Below are 17,892 nucleotides of genomic sequence, written 5' to 3' on the forward strand. Positions count from 1 at the left end.
GGAGAGGGAGAGGGAGAGGGAGAGGGAGAGGGAGAGGGAGAGGGAGAGGGAGAGGGAGAGGGAGAGGGAGAGGGAGAGGGAGAGGGAGAGGGAGAGGGAGAGGGAGAGCCGGGAGATGGGCCGCTGCCGATCAAGACTCGAGTGACGATAACGGCGATGTGGCTACCACTTCTCGAGTTGACTACGGATTTGCCGTGTAATAATTTTCTTGTACTTTGAACATTAATATATCCTGCTTATGAATCGAAAAATGAAATGCGCCACGGCGACAATTATTCAAACTTCGATACGCGTGTGGAAATTTTGCTATTTGTTTGTTCACATGCGTTATGTCCAGGATACTTGTGTTAGTCTAAGAATAAAATAATTATCATTCAACGTTGTAGTTTTATTTTGTAACTTTTTCCTTATCCAGACTTTCTCGTCGCTCAGCGACAATATTTTTTCGAATTCCGTAGATTCATTTCCAATGTGCTCGATAGTCGTGTGAGGCACGAAATCTGTGAATTTTTTTGTCGCATATGCGCGCACTGCCATATAAACACATACGTTACATTTCTGCGACTAAATTATCGCGCGACAAAAAGTCGTGGTGCGCGCTTGGCCTAAGAACGAAGCCCCGAAGCGTCCCGATGAGGCGTGCCTTAATGATCAAGCGTGAGTCGGACTGAAGACAAAAAGTGCGACTAGGCTGTATCTGGCACACAGCCGTAATGGTACTTGTACTACTGATTGATTAGGTTACTATTGTTACGTGTTTAAAAAAGCACTATAGGTATTACCTCTCTTCGGCCTTCGCTTTAAAACACTTGCGGAAGTTGTGGGAAGCGCGAACCCGTCGGACGCTCCGAGCTTTCAGCTCTACGCGGAGCTCGGCCTGACGCATTTGGACAGTTGTAGGTACTATTGTTCGGGATTAGGGATTGCAAATATTCGAAACTTTCAGATATTCGAATACTTATTCGACTTTTTCTGACGACATATTCGAATATTCGAATAATTATTCGAATATTATAAAAAATAATAAAAATAACGAGAAATCGGTTTATTATCGTTTTATTCAAAAGCTTTTATCACATATTGGCAAAACTAATGATATTTTGCAGAAATCCACTTAATTAACTAGATTTTATCATCCTACTATGAGATGCCCACATTTATAAAAACAAGTAAACGCCAAAATAAGACGTATTCAATATTGCTAGATAAAATTTTTATTATAAATGCGTCGTTGCGTGAAATAATATAACTTTAACCATCCAAACACCTAGGTATGTAAGATATTTTTTTTAGTAGGTAATTATTTTCAGAGTTAAATTAACTTGTAGTCACTCAGAGGCCTGTAAAAAGGCATGTAATTCCATTGTATTTTGAATCTTTATTGACTTTGTTTGTTTTGGCAAGTTTTTATTCCTAAAGGTCGACTTAATTATATTGGAATATTTAAGGGAAAAAGTTAGTTGACTACTGGGTGGATTATTCGTTAGCTAAAGGGGCATAGTTAGATTACCTAGTTGGGCAGGTTTGGTTGGATCAAATTTGAGAATTGCGATAAGTGCGGGCAAGGTTTAGTCTTCAAAAAATCGCTTAACGTACGCAGTCTCGTTCTACGCAGTTCGAAGTCTATCGAGAGGAATACAGTAAAATATTATTTCCTTCGTATTTGGGTACCTACCGTTCCTCATTCACTGTAAATACCCGGAAAACACACAGAAACTGTAACTACAGTGGATGAAATAGATTTTTTATAGTAATAAAAAATATTCGAATATTCGAAACCTGAGCGGCCGAATATTCGAATATCAAAACAGGCCGAATATTCGACAAATTCGAATATTCGAATTGCAAGCCCTATCGGGATGTAATCTTCCTATCCAAGCTACTTTGCATAGTTGCAGAGATATAAGCCACCGCTCCGTAACACTTCATGTTACATCTGGTTTTTGATCTGACCAGTTCGGGTTTTTCAAGACGTTTACTCACGTCGTTTCACGTACAAAAAAAAATTGTTAAAAATTGTGTGATGTACGGAACCCTTAAAACGCGAGTCCGACTCGCACTTGACCAGTTTTTTGTATTCATCTTTGTTAGCACATAGTACATTAGCACGAATTTTAATTCATAATTTTTCTAACAGATGGCGCTAGTAGTAATTATTCCTTTATTTTATTTTTTTAGGTTTATAAAATGATATTTTTATGTTTGATAACACATCTAGACATGAATTTAAATTACTATGTTAAATTTCAAACCTATAAGTGCGATAGTTTTTCCGTAAAGTGTACCACAGGAATGCATAGTTTGTCGAATAGTGATAGGGCTCGCTTCGCTCGCCCTAATTATATATTCTGTATTCGTTGTGTAAGTATTGGTACGCCTATGCTAAGCTTTCACGCCACGCCAAGCCAAGTAAGTAATTACTACCTCAAGAGGCACTCCAATAGATTGTCACCAAATCAGTGCAAACTTAGCGTCGACGGACGTTAAATTGGTTGGCCTAAGAACCTAACTCGCTCATGCAGCCGATGGGAATGCTCGGCCAAGCGGCCAACCCTAATGGAGCCTGGCTCTGACAACTCTGACAAGCGTGACAAGTCGATGCCAGCCGCCTGTCGATTGATTAGTCCAGCGTCCAGCGTATTCTGCCCAGACTGTATACATACAGGCTTATTACTTATATAATAAAAAACCTAATTGACTAGATGTTGCCCGCAGCTTCCTTCGCGTGGCGTTTTACGAGTATGTTGGTTGTTGTAATTCTAAATTGCAGCAAAAAATAGGCAGTTGGATTAATAGTTTCACAACATGTGACATTTGTCTGACACAATATCTTTCAAGGAAATTTTAAATCCATGAAATTATAAATATTTGCTCTCGTAACAAATTTTCAACAACCTCTTACCCCCTTAAAAGAAGAGCTATAAAACCGTCTCCACTTGCGACTTCGTCCGCGTAGAAATAATTCCATTTACACTTTCTTGTGAATAGCCGTTATAGCGTTATAGCAATAACACATTTAGGCAAAGTAGTTACACTATCTAGGCCTTTGCCGTTCACCATTGTCCATCCATCCTCTGGTAATAAGCCCGTGAAGCCCGTCCACTCACCAGACATATAGCATACAAATACATAGATACGCAGTGCACACTGTGCACATTAACGATTGCATGATTTAAACTTTCAACGTGTTGGGGTCATCCATCAGCAGAATTCTGACATATGTGACCAGACCACTGGCACTTTAGCAAAATACCACACCTTGTGCAGTACGCCAGGGTGAATCGACTATTTCTTGTTGTTATTCTGTCCCGTCAGCCAGGCGACAATATTGGCACAGGTTGTTAGAAAAACTCTCGTACCACGTTTTATTATCGTATCGTGCTTGGTGGATGGTAGATGGTCCATTGTGAAAAGGGCTTATAACTAGGTACCACAAAAATGCGTTTGGTTATTTTAAACGAGGATTTAAAGAGTGATCCAGGCGACCGAAACTATGCCAACGTCGACAACGAGTGACAAGAAAAAGTTGATTCACTCGCCAACATTAAGGAAACGCACGTAGGATAAAAAACCGGCCAAGTGTCAGTCGGACTCGCGCACGAAGGGCTCCGTACCATTACGCGAAAAACGACAAACGTTTGTTGTATGGGAGCCGATGGATGGGCAATAGAAATATATTATATGTGAAAATTTCAACTGTCTAACTAGCTATCACGGTTCATGAGATACAGCCTGGTGACAGACAGACAGACGGGCAGACAGACAGACACACGGACAGTAGAGTCCTAGTAATAGGGACCCGTTTTTACACGACTGCCCAAAAAAAAGAGTGTATTGTTTTCAGCGTTCATGTTTGTATGTATGTGAGTTTCTTTATTCCACCTTAACTTCTGATAGCCTTAACCGATTTAGACGTATGGTACATCATTAGAATCCTTACGTCATCCCGGGTGACATAGGCTATGTGACGTCATTATAAAAACAATATGGCGGACTTAATACGCCATATTACGCAACCTTTAGAAAAAAATATCGTGCAAACCTATCGAGTAGGGTATCAAAATGAAGGGCTGTGAAAGCCGATTAATAATATATACGCAACATGTGGGTTTAAGTTTAAGTTTGAGAAAGTAAGAATTGACAAAATATGCTTATCTCATAAAACCAAATATTATTATTGAATGGGACATTAAAAAGAAGGGGTTTGACCGCTGATCATAAAAAAATATAATTTTATTATATTAGGTACAGTATACTACTCATAGTTTTTAATACACCTTCTAAATTGCGCTAATGGAATCGAAAAGTTTAAAATATAGCTTCTATTTATTAATCGATATGATGCAGTCTCTCTAAGCTAACTCTGCACCAACTTTGGTAGAACAAATTGTGAAAGTATCATAATAACCGTATGTTTTTATTTAATTTTAACATTTATGATGATGATATTTTCACACTTTGTCTTAGCGAATGCTATGCAAAGTCAGCTTGGTATTTTCTGGATAAATGATTTCTTCTAAAAAAAATTGTAGATTCTTTCCTAGGACGCCCGACGTACGTGGCGCGCTGTACGCGTTCCAAAACCGGGCGCCTTCGGTGTCCTCATACTAAAAGCGTCGGGCGTAGCCCGACGTACGTGACACGCTGTACGCTTACCAAAGCCGGGCGCCTTCGGCGTCCTCATACTCAAAGCGTCGGGCGTAGCCCGACGTACGTGGCGCGCTGTACGCGTTCCAAAACCGGGCGCCCGCATACTAATAGAGTCGGGCGTAGGTAGCCCGACGTACGTGGCGCGCTGCGCTCGGTCCAAAGCCAGGCGCCTTCGGCGCCCGCATACTAAAAGAGTCGGGCGTAGGTAGCCAGACGTACGTGGCGCGCTGCACGCGGTCCAAAGCCAGGCGCCTTCGACCTTCTCATACTAAAAGAGTCGGGCGCAGCCCGACGTACGAGACACGCTGCACGCTTACCAAAACCAGGCGCCTTCGGCGTCCTCATACTCAAAGCGTCGGGCATAGCCCGACGTACGTGGCGCGCTGCGCGCGGTCCAAAGCCAGGCGCCTTCGATCTTCTCATACTAAAAGTGTCGGGCGTAGCACGTGACACGTTCTACGCTTACTAAAGCTGGGCGCCTTTGGCGCCCTCATACTAAAGCGTCGGGCGTAGCGCGACGTACGTGGCGCGTTGTACGCTTACCGAACCCGGGCGCCTTCGGCGCCCTCACACTTAAAGCGACGTACGTGGCGCGCTGTACGCGTCCCAAAACCGGGCGCCCGCATACTAATAGAGTCGGTAGTAGGTAGCCCGACGTACGTGGCGCGCTGCGCGCGGTCCAAAGCCAGGCGCCTTCGACCTTCTCATACTAAAAGTGTCGGGCGTAGCCCGACGTACGTGACACGCTGTACGCTTGCCAAAGCCGGGCGCCTTCAGCGTTCTCATACTCAAAGCGTCGGGCGTAGCCCGACGTCCGTGGCGCGTTGTACGCTTACCGAACCCGGGCGCCTTCGGCGCCCTCACACTTAAAGCGACGTACGTGGCGCGCTGTACGCGTTCCAAAGCCAGGCGCCTTCGACCTTCTCATACTAAAAGAGTCGGGCGCAGCCCGACGTACGAGACACGCTGCACGCTTACCAAAACCAGGCGCCTTCGGCGTTCTCATACTCAAAGCGTCGGGCATAGCCCGACGTACGTGGCGCGCTGCGCGCGGTCCGAAGCCAGGCGTCTTCGACCTTCTCATACTAAAAGTGTCGGGCGTAGCCCTACGTACGTGACACGTTGTACGCTTACCAAAGCTGGGCGCCTTTGGCGCCCTCATACTAAAGCGTCGGGCGTAGCGCGACGTACGTGGCGCGCTGAACGCTTACCAAACCCGGGTGCCTTCGGCGCCCTCATACTTAAAGCGTTGGGTGTACCCCGACGTACGTGGCGCGCTGCACGCGTTCCAAAGCCAGGCGCCTTCGGCGCCCTCATACTAAAAGAGTCGACGTACGTGACACGTTGTACGCTTACCAAATCTGGGCGCTGGAGGCGCCCTCATACTAAAGGAGTCGGGTGTAGCCCGACGTATGTGACGCGCTGCACGCGGTCCAAAGCCAGGTGCAAATCATAAAACATATGGTTGGTTTAAAAAATCTAAAAAGTATAAAATAAAATAAATTAATTAAAAATTAAAAAACACGACTGCGAAAAAGCGAACTGAAAAGACAAAAATAATTTATAGTTGTGTTAGTTACCCAGTCACATGATTGATATTTTTCATTGACTGTACCTGTGTATTTTATTTCGATTGCAGTCGGGGACCTTTTAAATGGGAAAATGTCAATACATCAAGGTCCCCGACTGCAATTGAAATAAAATACACAGGTACAGTCAATGAAAAATATCAATCATGTGACTGGGTAACTAACACAACTATAAATTATTTTTGTCTTTTCAGTTCGCTTTTTCGCAGTCGTGTTTTTTAATTTTTAATTAATTTATTTTATTACCCTTTGGGTACGGAACCCTAAAAAACATTCAATCGAAACGTTTAGCGTTTGTGGTTGCGTGGAATGTGTGTCAATCTTTATGGGATGAGACGGCATAGCGTAATCCGATGCGTTTCGACTTGGGCTTCCCTCTTCACGCTTTTGGAGTGTCTTATATGTACATAGGTACCTACCTACATTGGCACACATATATTTATTAGATGACTCTTATTTTATTATATTCAGCGCTAATCATGATAGGTACAAGATACTAGAATTTTAGAGACTAGAACAAACAAAATTTGTCTCTGTATTTAATATAGATATACATATTAAATATAGAGTCAATTTTTTTCTTTGTGCCATAGCGAGAAGACTATTATGCTACAGGCTAACGTAGAGCTACTAAAGTCTGACCACACTAACTTTGCACAAATTTGGCAGTAAGAAAGCGTACATATCCCTATAAGCTCCATATTTGACATGACGTAGCACTTCGCTTGAAAACTGAGCGTGATCCGACTCTAGCAGTAAATGGAACAAGTAATTACAGCTCAAAAAGGAAGGCTAAAATAAATTAATTATTATAAATTAAGTTATCACAATCCCGATTTCCCTAATGACATCACCGGCGAGGAGTAGAGAATTTAGGTACGGAAGTTGGAGAAATCATCGATTTCATTAAATTCGTAGTAGAACCTATAAGTATGTAGATTGCATAAGTACCTATCATACATTTGAGACCTGACTTGAATAGTTATTTGTACAACAAGAGAATAAGTTTCTTCGAGTGCTTATTTTGAGTCTATAAAAGTGTACATAATAAGTCATGTAGTGCCAGCGAACTGAATTTGCTAGTGACAAATGTACTTGTTTTAAATTGTGACGAAAACACTCCTGTCGGACAACTCGCACACAAATGTAATTCGTCAGTGCATTCAGGAGGACGTTTGGCTACATCTTGTGAACATTCGGCTACTCATACACTTCAGGACTGTTGTATGCACAGCGTGATGAGCGCTTCGCATGGCCGAGAGGACCTAACCATGTCGTACTCGACACTACTTGAGTTTGACGCACCTGAATACTGTCCACAGAAGAAGCGGGTTCCACCCGACAGACCTCCTGGTGATAAAGCCCTATGGCACTTCTGGTACTCGGCGACGCATACGGTGCTATGTCGAGGGTTAACCCAGTGAAAAGAATGCGAATTTGTAACGCACACCGTTTGCCGTAATATCTTAGTTTGCCGTTTGGTTTTGAGTGCTATACCAGCACTAGGGTGGGGAATGTAGGCGACGGAACGTACAAACCTTTTTGCTGCGCGCGTGCTGGCAGCTTGGCCGGTACGGATGCCGCTGCCAGCGCGCGTCTTTTGTTTATATGTTGATAGTTTTCTCTGTCAATGAGCCACAAATGTTTATTTTGTCACATCTGTTGTAATTTTATGTGTAAATTTGTATATATTCTCTGTTTTTACCGTGCGATTGTGTAATTATTGTATTATATACTGTACAGCTTAAGTTTTTCGCATTTTCATTCACCATCGGCAGCCCGACAGCGTACACCGTGCAAGCGAAAGATTCTATAATACACTCACGAGCGCAGCAAGATAATACATACAAACCATATACAAACATACATACAATAAATACATACATACGTAGATACATAGATAACATCCATAACTCAGGAACAAATATTGGTGATGAAAACACAAACAAATGCCCTTACCAGGATTCAAATCAGGGACCTCCATCCTGCTTCGTAGGCTGGGTCACTACCGCCTAGGAGGCGGGTTCCGTATCCTAAAATAGGATTTTACGAGAGATTTTGTATTTCGTAGAGCGAAAACTTATAAATATTTATTTAAAGTTCCCTTACATAAGGGAACTGTTTACTAACAGGGCGAGGTTGTGTCAGCATAAGTTAGGAATTTATATTAATCTTTCAGAATTTGAACCTCGGGTTAACGATGAGTGAAAGTGCGACTATGTCCAGAAAGGGAGCAAGCCGACCTTCTGGCGGGAATCAGCTGATCGGGTTTGCGCAATGCGCAAATCTAGGGGGCGCGGGTGAGTGAAGGGGGCATACGGGGCGGGGGAGGCGGCAGCGCGCAACGAGAGGGTGTGCGGCGGCGCCCGGCCAGTCGCGCTCCCGCGGTCTGCTGCACCAGCCTCCGCGGAGCCGGCGTCACGGCCGCGGTGTCCGGCGAGCGCCGCGCCGAGGCCGAGCGCCCCGACCCGCACCAAGCGCTGCTGTGATACCTATTTGTACAAACCGGCGAACGCCACGGCCATGCGGAAACGGACGGCGATATTCTTACCCTACGCGCGTCGCACCGCTCCACGCGCTAGTTTATGAGAGCCGTTGGTCCTGATACATGTACAAAAATGTTCGATATGTCAATTCAAGAAGTGAACGGGAAGGGTCCTAAGAAGAGGAAAAAGTCGTTGGAGCGTATCTGTGATAATGAGGAGCGGCGGGAGCGTTCGGAGCTGAACGCGGGGGACGGTGCGGCGGATAGCGGGAAGAATGGTGCCGTGGACGCCAAGCCGGGGGCCCAGAGCGCCAAGGGCGCCCCGGGGCCCGGCGGCGTGGAGCTGCTGCACTGGCGGGACATGCCCCAGCACCTGCAGTTCAACCCGTACGTGCTGACCGGCTACCGCCCGCTGCAGGGCTGGGCCGGCTGCGTTGGCAGCCTCTTCTACTTTCACAATGAGACTATTAATATACTCACCCACGGTACGTACTAATTTATATTTTTCTCTTAATCTGTAGACCATTTTAAACTAACCTAACCTAAACTCTGCGTTCGGCGTCTGGTAATAGAATATTATGAATAAAAGTGGCCATGAAAACAAGTAGGTAAAACACATCATTCAGAATGCTCAAATATCGTTTGCTGAGATATTTTACGGATGAGTTATGTTATTCGTTTCTAACATTATATAACGATGTCTGCCAAACCTGCCCTTACACTACCGTTAAACCATAATCTCGGCCAATAGATCAAGCCGCGCCACCCCCGGCAGAACTTTCAGTTGTTGATACTCGTAAATATTCGTCGAATCGTCGCGCCTCAACAGACAATTGTGAAAAATCGTGATGGGAATACCGCTATTTAGTTCTGTAGACGACTAACTGCTGTGCACAATTGACTGGGTAATCCATCAAAGTAAACAATTAAATAACTAACTTTTAAGACTTGTATTTGTAAGTATAGAAAAATATTGTAAAATGAAGCGGATCATATTTTCCTTGGAGAGTACGAGTATCTTTGCCAAATACCAACCATGTGTGGTCTACGTACTAACTAATTATTTAGGTACACTTAGCAATGCACGCACGAGAACTTTCCAAGGTTGCGAAACTTTCCACATGAGAATTTCTCGGTAACTTCTGAGAATGTTCTCGAGAACGAGAATTTATTTATTTATCGTAGTTTATACCATGAATATTCACGATAGTTTAGGTGTAGTATCCTTACCCCCAGAAAATTCCGACTTTTGGTCTACCGCTTCCGGTCAGAAAATTGTATGACGGCCCGGCCAAACGGTTAGGCCTAGGTGGCGGGTGCTCGACCAAATGTCATAGAGGGACCCTGGCAGTTTTTGACGCGGCCATGTTTTTTTCAATTTGGCCGACTTTATTTTTTATTTTTTCAAGTTTGTCCTAGCGCGCTGAAATTTTGGTCACGGAATCTCGGGGTCCCCTAGATACCTATGAAAAATTTTTTTTTGGAAAAATGCTACAATTGCGGGAGAACTGGCCACTTCTATTTTGTATGGCAACTTTTAAACGGTGCGCGATAGGTGAGGGGTGCTCGACCAAATGTCATAGAGGGCCCCGAGACAAAACAAACTGCATGAAAAATAATCAAAAAGGCCGACTTTTTTTTTTAATTTTTTCAAGTTGGTCCGAGCGCGCTGAGATTTGGCATGGCGGGAGATAGAGGCCTCTAGATTCCTATGACAAAAAATTTTTTTTGGAAAAAATCCAAGATGGCGGAACAATAAATTTCCATGTTGCAGAATGTTCTGAGAACATTCTCGAGAACGTTTCCGCTTTTTGGGATTGTTCTGCAATTTGTACATTGCTAGGTACACTCTATCATGTTGCTTTTGATTGATGTCTTATGGATGGCGACAAAACTATATCCCCTGGCCCTAGGGCAAACTTAGATATGAGTAAAATAAACTATATATATTTTACAGTACATATGGTGCTCCTTTACCGCCCTAGGGCGGGATTAAGGACAATACGTGCTATTTATGTCAAAAATTTTAAGGGCCAAATATACTGTAAAAGTTGTACATATACACATGCGAAAAGGTAATTCGCAACTCGTGTCGATTTAAAACACTCCCTTCGGTCGTATCTCAAGTTATTTCGTTATCCGTTCGTTGCGAATTTCCTCCTTTTCGCACTTGTATCGTAATGTACTATTTTTCAATTCCTTTACTTAATTATGCAAACCAGTATAAAGATTGCGGTTGTAATATGCTAATTTTGTAACTTATTTATGTAAAGCTTGACGCAAGCCAGTTATTATACGCAAACCATTTTTTCACATTACTTATTTCCATGAAATTGCCAGAGTAAATGACATGAGTACTAAAAGAAAGGCAGTGGAGCAGCGGGCTGCATGCGCGAGAGATAAATCATGGAAATAGGTGAGCTCTGGATTCTCGCGGCCGCTACGGCGTAGCGGCTACGAACTTCGTAGCCGGCATTCTACGTGGAATTTATGTCGAAACTTTCCGAAACTATACCTAACACACTTCTGTTAAAATGGGGACAAGGGGATGAATGTAGATGAATTTTTAAAGAGAGTAGAAACCAGACATAAAAAAATATTTTTAGACATATTTTCAGTTTAATCCAGTAACTTTCCCTTTCTGAGGTGAAACAAAGCTAATCTGGCCCGGTAGCTATGAGATCGTAACGTGCCTAGGGCAAGTTATTTATCATTTTCATATAATTTAGGGATGAAAATATTATATTCATACTTTTAAAACGCCAAGTTAAGTGTTTTGTTTTACATTTTTAACCTTTGACTTTGGCCATAATTACATTTACTTAATATGGAAATCGTCACTCAATCCGCTACATATTTTTCCAAAGAAATGTATGACTGCCTGCTTTGAAGTGATACTTTATAGAATAAGGAATCCCTAAATTATATTAAAATTATATATAGCTTGCCTAGGGCAAGCTATATATAATTTTGCTTAGGCTTAATTTTGCCTAGGCTTGCTAAGAGCAGGAAGAAATATAGCATAGATTGGACCTGGGGACCCGACCATTTCCCCTCCCTTTTTGGGGGGTAGGCACGATACGATCTCGTGGCTACCGGGCGAAATCAGCTTTGTTTGACCTTAGGAACCATCGTACCAAGCGGCATCCGCTGAGACAAAAGTGCATAATTACTCACTGCACTCACTTAGGCTACGAATTCAATTTCAAAAAATTATAAATTTTGAAAGGCTATATCTCGGAATCTCCTAGATCTACAGAGACAATTCCAGTCTCGTATTGTAGCAAATTTAGTCTACCTTAAAAACGTCTTGAGAAGATACTATCAAAAACTAGTCCTTTAGGGTTATAATCGCCCAAATCTAAACAAAATCTGAAATTTTCGCGGTTTTTTCGATTTTTGACAAAGTTGCGTTCGGCGCTCCAGGTCTCAAACTTGGATTATTCATTGGCCCAACATCATAAACAAGTCTGCAAAAAATCAGAAATACCGGATTTGACCCAAACGCAAAATGTATAAAATTACTGTATTAGTTTGCAGCAGTTTCTTAGTGTACCTACACTGAGAGAAAAAACTAACAAAAACACACTTAGAATTACAAAAATAAAACTTAATCCGGGGACAAGGAGAGTCAACTAATAGGAACAAATTGACTTTTGCAATTTCCATTTAGTAGGAAATACAACTTCTATATTTGTAATTTGAAGTATGCTAGAGTAATTTCAGAAATTTGGTTTTGTTATTCCGAGAGGTGCTTTAGCAATATCGGAGGTGATGACGTCATGGGTGAAAACTAACCGTTTTGTAATTCTAAGCGTGCTTTAGCAATATCGGAGACGATGACGTCATAGGTTTTACTAAACTGTACTGCGATTCCAAGCTAGCTGTTGTTATTCTAGAGATAATGACGTCACAGGCAAAAACTAAACTGTTTGCAATTCCTCCGCCCCTAGCAAACGGGCGCCGCGAGAGCATGTCGCGCGCGTGGTAGCTACCCGTCTCTATTTCTGTCTGTATGAATAAAAAAGCATTTGGTAGTATATCTCTGTACTAAAGAGGCACTATAAAAGCCTGTCGAGATATTCTACCCATTCCTTTCTTATTCATACAGTCAGAAAGAGACTAGTAGTTATTACGCGCGCAACATGCTCTCACGGCGCACCTGTGCTAGGGAGGTTGGAATTGCAAACAGTTTAGATTTACCTTTGATGTCATTATCACTAGAATAACAACAGCTAGCTCGAAGTTGCAGAACAATATATTCCTGTAGACCCCAACTACACAGTAGGTCGCGGGTTAATATGTCCATGGCCCACAATATATCCTAAATTTATTATTTAACTTAAGTATGTTTTAAACAAAGAAGACACGAGACACGCCCGCCCGACATCCGACACAATACTAACTCTAACCAAATGAACGTAGCAAGTAGCTGTGTTGGTATTACAAAACTCGTTTAGTGATTGGTACAACAATGAACATAAACCCAACAAGTCTATCTACTAAATACCAGTAAACTTTGTAATGTCGCTATAGTAACAACTGAATTGTTATTTTAAATGGGGTAATGTTATTCCCGCGAACTCGTTTTTTAGATATTACAAAACTATGTAAGTGAGACATTTACTAAATTCATAACTTGAAATCACAGATGCTTTTTTCCAAAAATCACAAACTTTACTAGTAAAAATCGGAGAATTTTAGTAGTAATAAAAATGGATTGTAACAAATACTGAACTTTGTTTAATGCTCCATTTACTAAAGTCTGTTTGCTGAAATTAGATTTAGTATTACTGAGCTGTTTGTAGAAATAAATAAATTTTACAGAAATAGTGAAACTTCCATGATTACTACTAAAACTTCATTTTTTCCCCCAGTACAGAACTGTTTATTAATTCCTGGTGGTGATTTTTCTCTCAGTGTACAAAATATTCTCATAGGTATTTTGGTAGCACCCCCCCTGTGGTAGCACGTTCTATTGATTGAACACAAACGAACAATTCGAAGTGAAACAACCGCTGACACGGACAACAAACATGCTTGATCGATCACCACTATAGCCGGTAGTAGATAGCGTGCACTGGAAATGATCACAGTGGGCGTGGGACAATAAACAATCAATAGGTATTTATAGGTAATATAAATACGACGCTTGCAACGTTTCAATCATTTTCGGATGCCTGGCCTTGTTGGTACAATGAGAAAAAATCGTTTAAATAAAACAATAGAAATTGCATTAACGTTTAATGTTTTAAGCAGTTCCATATGAGCCTATCGAACCAAGCAGTAAAGTTTACTGTTTGTACATAACGTACGTACGTATACGTTCATTAGTTGATATTGTATACCTATAGCAGTTAATCTTAATGAAATCACTTTAATGTGTGCTCGATAGATCATATTTTTTTCAGTGTAGTGACTGCCTACGAAGCCACTTAATGTGCATCGGTAACGGCCTCCTAGCCTTTTATTTCATTTATTTCATATTGTATTGTCATGTACATTGGGTGTTACATTATATATAGTCAGATCATGACACCCTGTTAGGGCACACAATAGTATTATTAATCAATTCTATTCTAGGCTAGTCTATAAGGCAACATAATAACATTAGTAACATTTACTTATTAGTAATAAATTAAATTAAAAATAAATGACGTCAAAGCTTAAAACTAAGTCTAAGTAAGTATATAACGTCAACAATATATTGATCAATGGTTATTTGTAATAATGTGTCAATTTATTATTAATAGCAATTATTTTAAATTATTGATGTCATTTCTTATTGTGTAGGTTGTAATAATGTGCTAATGTGAATAGAGGCAGACCGACGATATTTTGTCATTTTTCTTCTTTTAAGGTATTGGGGATACATTCCACAACTCTTCTCTTTCCTAACAGACTCTACACAAATGGTTACCTAAGTATGTCTTTGATGGTATGATTATTACTGAACCTTAAAGCTAAACAAACATTCCATGGCATGGCTCCAAAATAATAATATAAACTACTTCCAAAGAATATAAAATGTGTGATTCAAAACAATTGTGTAATGCATTTTGTCTGTAAGGAAAAGTTATAACGTCAGTTATAAAGCGTCGCCATTAAACCAAAAAGCGCGATTACTTTCAGAGATTGAGAGTACTGGGGGCCTAGCCGAAACGCATTTCGAAAAAAGATATCGCTAACGAATCGATAAAAAATGTATGGGAATGACAGGTACCGTAGATGAGTCTGTCGAAAAATATTAACGAATACAAAAATGTTAGCCAAGTTGCAATGTTGTAACGAAACGCAAAACATTCGTTACCAAAATTCGATATCTGCCATACATTGTCTAGCCAAGTGACACTTTTGACAAGCGAAATCGAATCGTTATCGCCTCCTAGGTGTCGATATCTAGCGCGAGCTATCCCCTTGCAGATAACTTACCGAAGCACAAGAAAATACCGAATAATAGTGTTTGTAAATTAGAATTTGTAATAAAAAGCATACTTCAACATTATTGTGGGCGGCGAACAACGCGGAAGTGTCGCTTAGACGCAGGCGCCGTCTGAAAAATCGCCTCTATTGAAACTTGAAACTGCTTAGGAAAGGACTGCCCTTAGCTGGTGATCTTATCATGTATGCTACGATCAAAGGATTGTGGGCCGTACGCAGCATTTCACCCAAAGGATCCAATGTGACCGAGGCGCTGAATATCTACCTATCTATAGTGACAGTGTCATGGAAAAATGGATTATGCACCCACAAATGCAACACGAAACAATGTTCCTACAAAGGTAAGAGTGAGTCAATAACTTATCCCTACTATACCTACTAATAAGTATATAAAATATGTTATTAATGCTAAAATAACTAATGTGTTCCTGTTACGTCATCAAATATAAACCGATGAACGGTGTAGATTAAATTTGGTACCCATATGCGCAATGGCAAGCACTTGTTTTTCAATAGGAAAGTGAATTGAATGTGTAAAGGCAAAGGTATATAGGTAAAGGCTATACAAATATAGATAAAGACTCGGGAACAAAAGTTCTTCACACAAATAAATGCCCTTCCCGGGATGCAAAACCATCACCTTCATAGGCAAGGTCACTAACAACTAGCAATATTGTAGTGTCATCCCATTTTCTTAAATTGATTTGAAAGGGATGAGACTACAGTGTTGCTACTTTTTAATTTCTACAATTTCTAGTCGGACTCTACAGTAAGCTCAAGAAGACTTGTGTTGTGGGTACTTAGGGTACTTAGATAACTATATATAGATGGTCAAACCAATTTGTCAGTCAGTAAGAACCAGGAAAACTATACTCATACTTATCTTTTGGGTGCTAGTACTGGTATATGACAAAGCTAGTATGATTCTCTCTGTCTTTGTTTGAAATGAGACAGTCCTTTGACAAACTATACTTAAATACATAGACAACACCCATGACTCAGGTACAAAATATCTGTGCTCATTACACAAACAAATTTCCTTACCGGGGATTCAAACTCAGGATTATCAGCTTAACCGGCAGGGTCACTAGTCACTACCAACTAGGCCAGACGGGCTGTTGTCATACATATACATTATCAACCATATTAATGAAACTTTTTCATATTATGAAACATTGTATATGACTTCTTTTGGCAGGCGCAGATACAGTCAGCTGCAGAGAAAAGGTCCCACCCCTGCATACAAACTTCTATGTAGTGGTGGTACCTTTTCTCTGCAGCTGACTGTACTTACACACTATATAAAAATAATCATAACATGTACTTACACAAAACATTTAGTTTTTTTTTTGTCATATGACTGGTAGAGAATAAATATTATAACCAAATGTTACAGAGTTTGTTGAAAAACTAAGCATTCATTTTGTTTCCGGTGACTTGGATATTCATTGCAGCCTTGGCATATGAACCAATACTTTATGGTGCTCCAAAGCCAGGGTCAAGGGAAGAAACTATGTCACATGTACAACCACAAAAATATATTGAGTGTTGTTTTACTATTTTAAAACACTGTACATAATATATGTACAAACATGGCTACTGATTTCATGCTGCTGGCAAAAAATACCTGCTGCATCTTTCATTAATAGATTTTCAATAAAATAAATATAATTTAACTTTTTAACCCAATCATTGTTTCATTTATTTATGGCATTTATTTATGGTGGTTACCACCTTAACTTATGGTATGCTTAGGAGCAGATCTGCTTCCATGTACTTACCTATATTCAACTTTAAAAAATGCAATAATTTTTAAAAGTTGTCTTTGTAAAACGACCGGTCTGGCCTAGTGGGTAGTGACCCTGCCTGCTAAGCCGATGGTCCTGGGTTCGAATCCCAGTAAGGGCATTTATTTGTGTGATGAACACTAATATTTGTTCCTGAGTCATGGGTGTTTTCTATGTATATAAGTTTGTATTTGTCTATATAAGTATGTGTATCGTCGCCTAGCACCCATAGTACAAGCTTTGGTTAGTTTGGGGCTAGGTTGATCTGTGTAAGATGTCCCCAATATTTATTTATTTATTTTATTTTATTCAATTATGATTGATATATAAATTACAAATTTTTGACAGGAGCATACAAAAGGTTAAATATGAACAGCCAGTAGCTTAGTGGGTGAGATTACCTTCCCAAATTTCCATTGACTATAAATAATAAAGATGTGTTTAATTCATTTTTAACGCCTCACTCACTTAGGTATTTCTATTACTGAGTAAACAAAAATCAAAGACAGGTAGGTAATAAAAAAATAATATTAAGTAACACTAAGTATGATTTATTAGTTTTGGTTTCACAGGCAGCTTTTATCTTATCTAATGCATCTTCTTAGTCGGCGTCTTCATTGCTGAAGGTCGTGTCTAGTTTGAAGAGTTTCCTGCGCGATGTACCATGCTTTTCCAAGTGTTCCTGTCCTCGGCGATCTTAATAGATAAATCTAATGCATAACATCTATGTATTCAATGTCCGCTTGACTTTTGATAATTTCGAAAATGTTTGAAGTCTATGAAGTAAATGAGTTCACTGAGGTTACACTGATTTGGGCAAACCTGTCCACAATATCACTTCACGGTTTGAATCAATACTAACGCTTAAAGTATTGTCTCTTCTGGTCAAGTAAGCCAGCAGTGCACGTCCTTAGCACTGGTAACTGCCATGAAGGCGTCA

General features: G+C 40.7%; 1 protein-coding gene across 1 annotated transcript in view; it reads left to right on the forward strand.

The window, feature by feature from the left end:
• The first annotated feature begins 8,430 nt into the window (after positions 1–8,430).
• LOC134806045 (progestin and adipoQ receptor family member 4) overlaps positions 8,431–17,892 on the forward strand; it is a 105,816-nt gene continuing 96,354 nt past the window's right edge. The window contains exon 1 of the mRNA XM_063779250.1: positions 8,431–9,209. Coding sequence (XP_063635320.1) covers positions 8,825–9,209 — 385 coding nt within the window. The 5' untranslated portion in view covers positions 8,431–8,824. The remainder of the gene's footprint in view (positions 9,210–17,892) is intronic.

Source organism: Cydia splendana, chromosome 2 (genome assembly GCF_910591565.1).
Source record: "Cydia splendana chromosome 2, ilCydSple1.2, whole genome shotgun sequence".
Taxonomy (NCBI): domain Eukaryota; kingdom Metazoa; phylum Arthropoda; class Insecta; order Lepidoptera; family Tortricidae; genus Cydia; species Cydia splendana.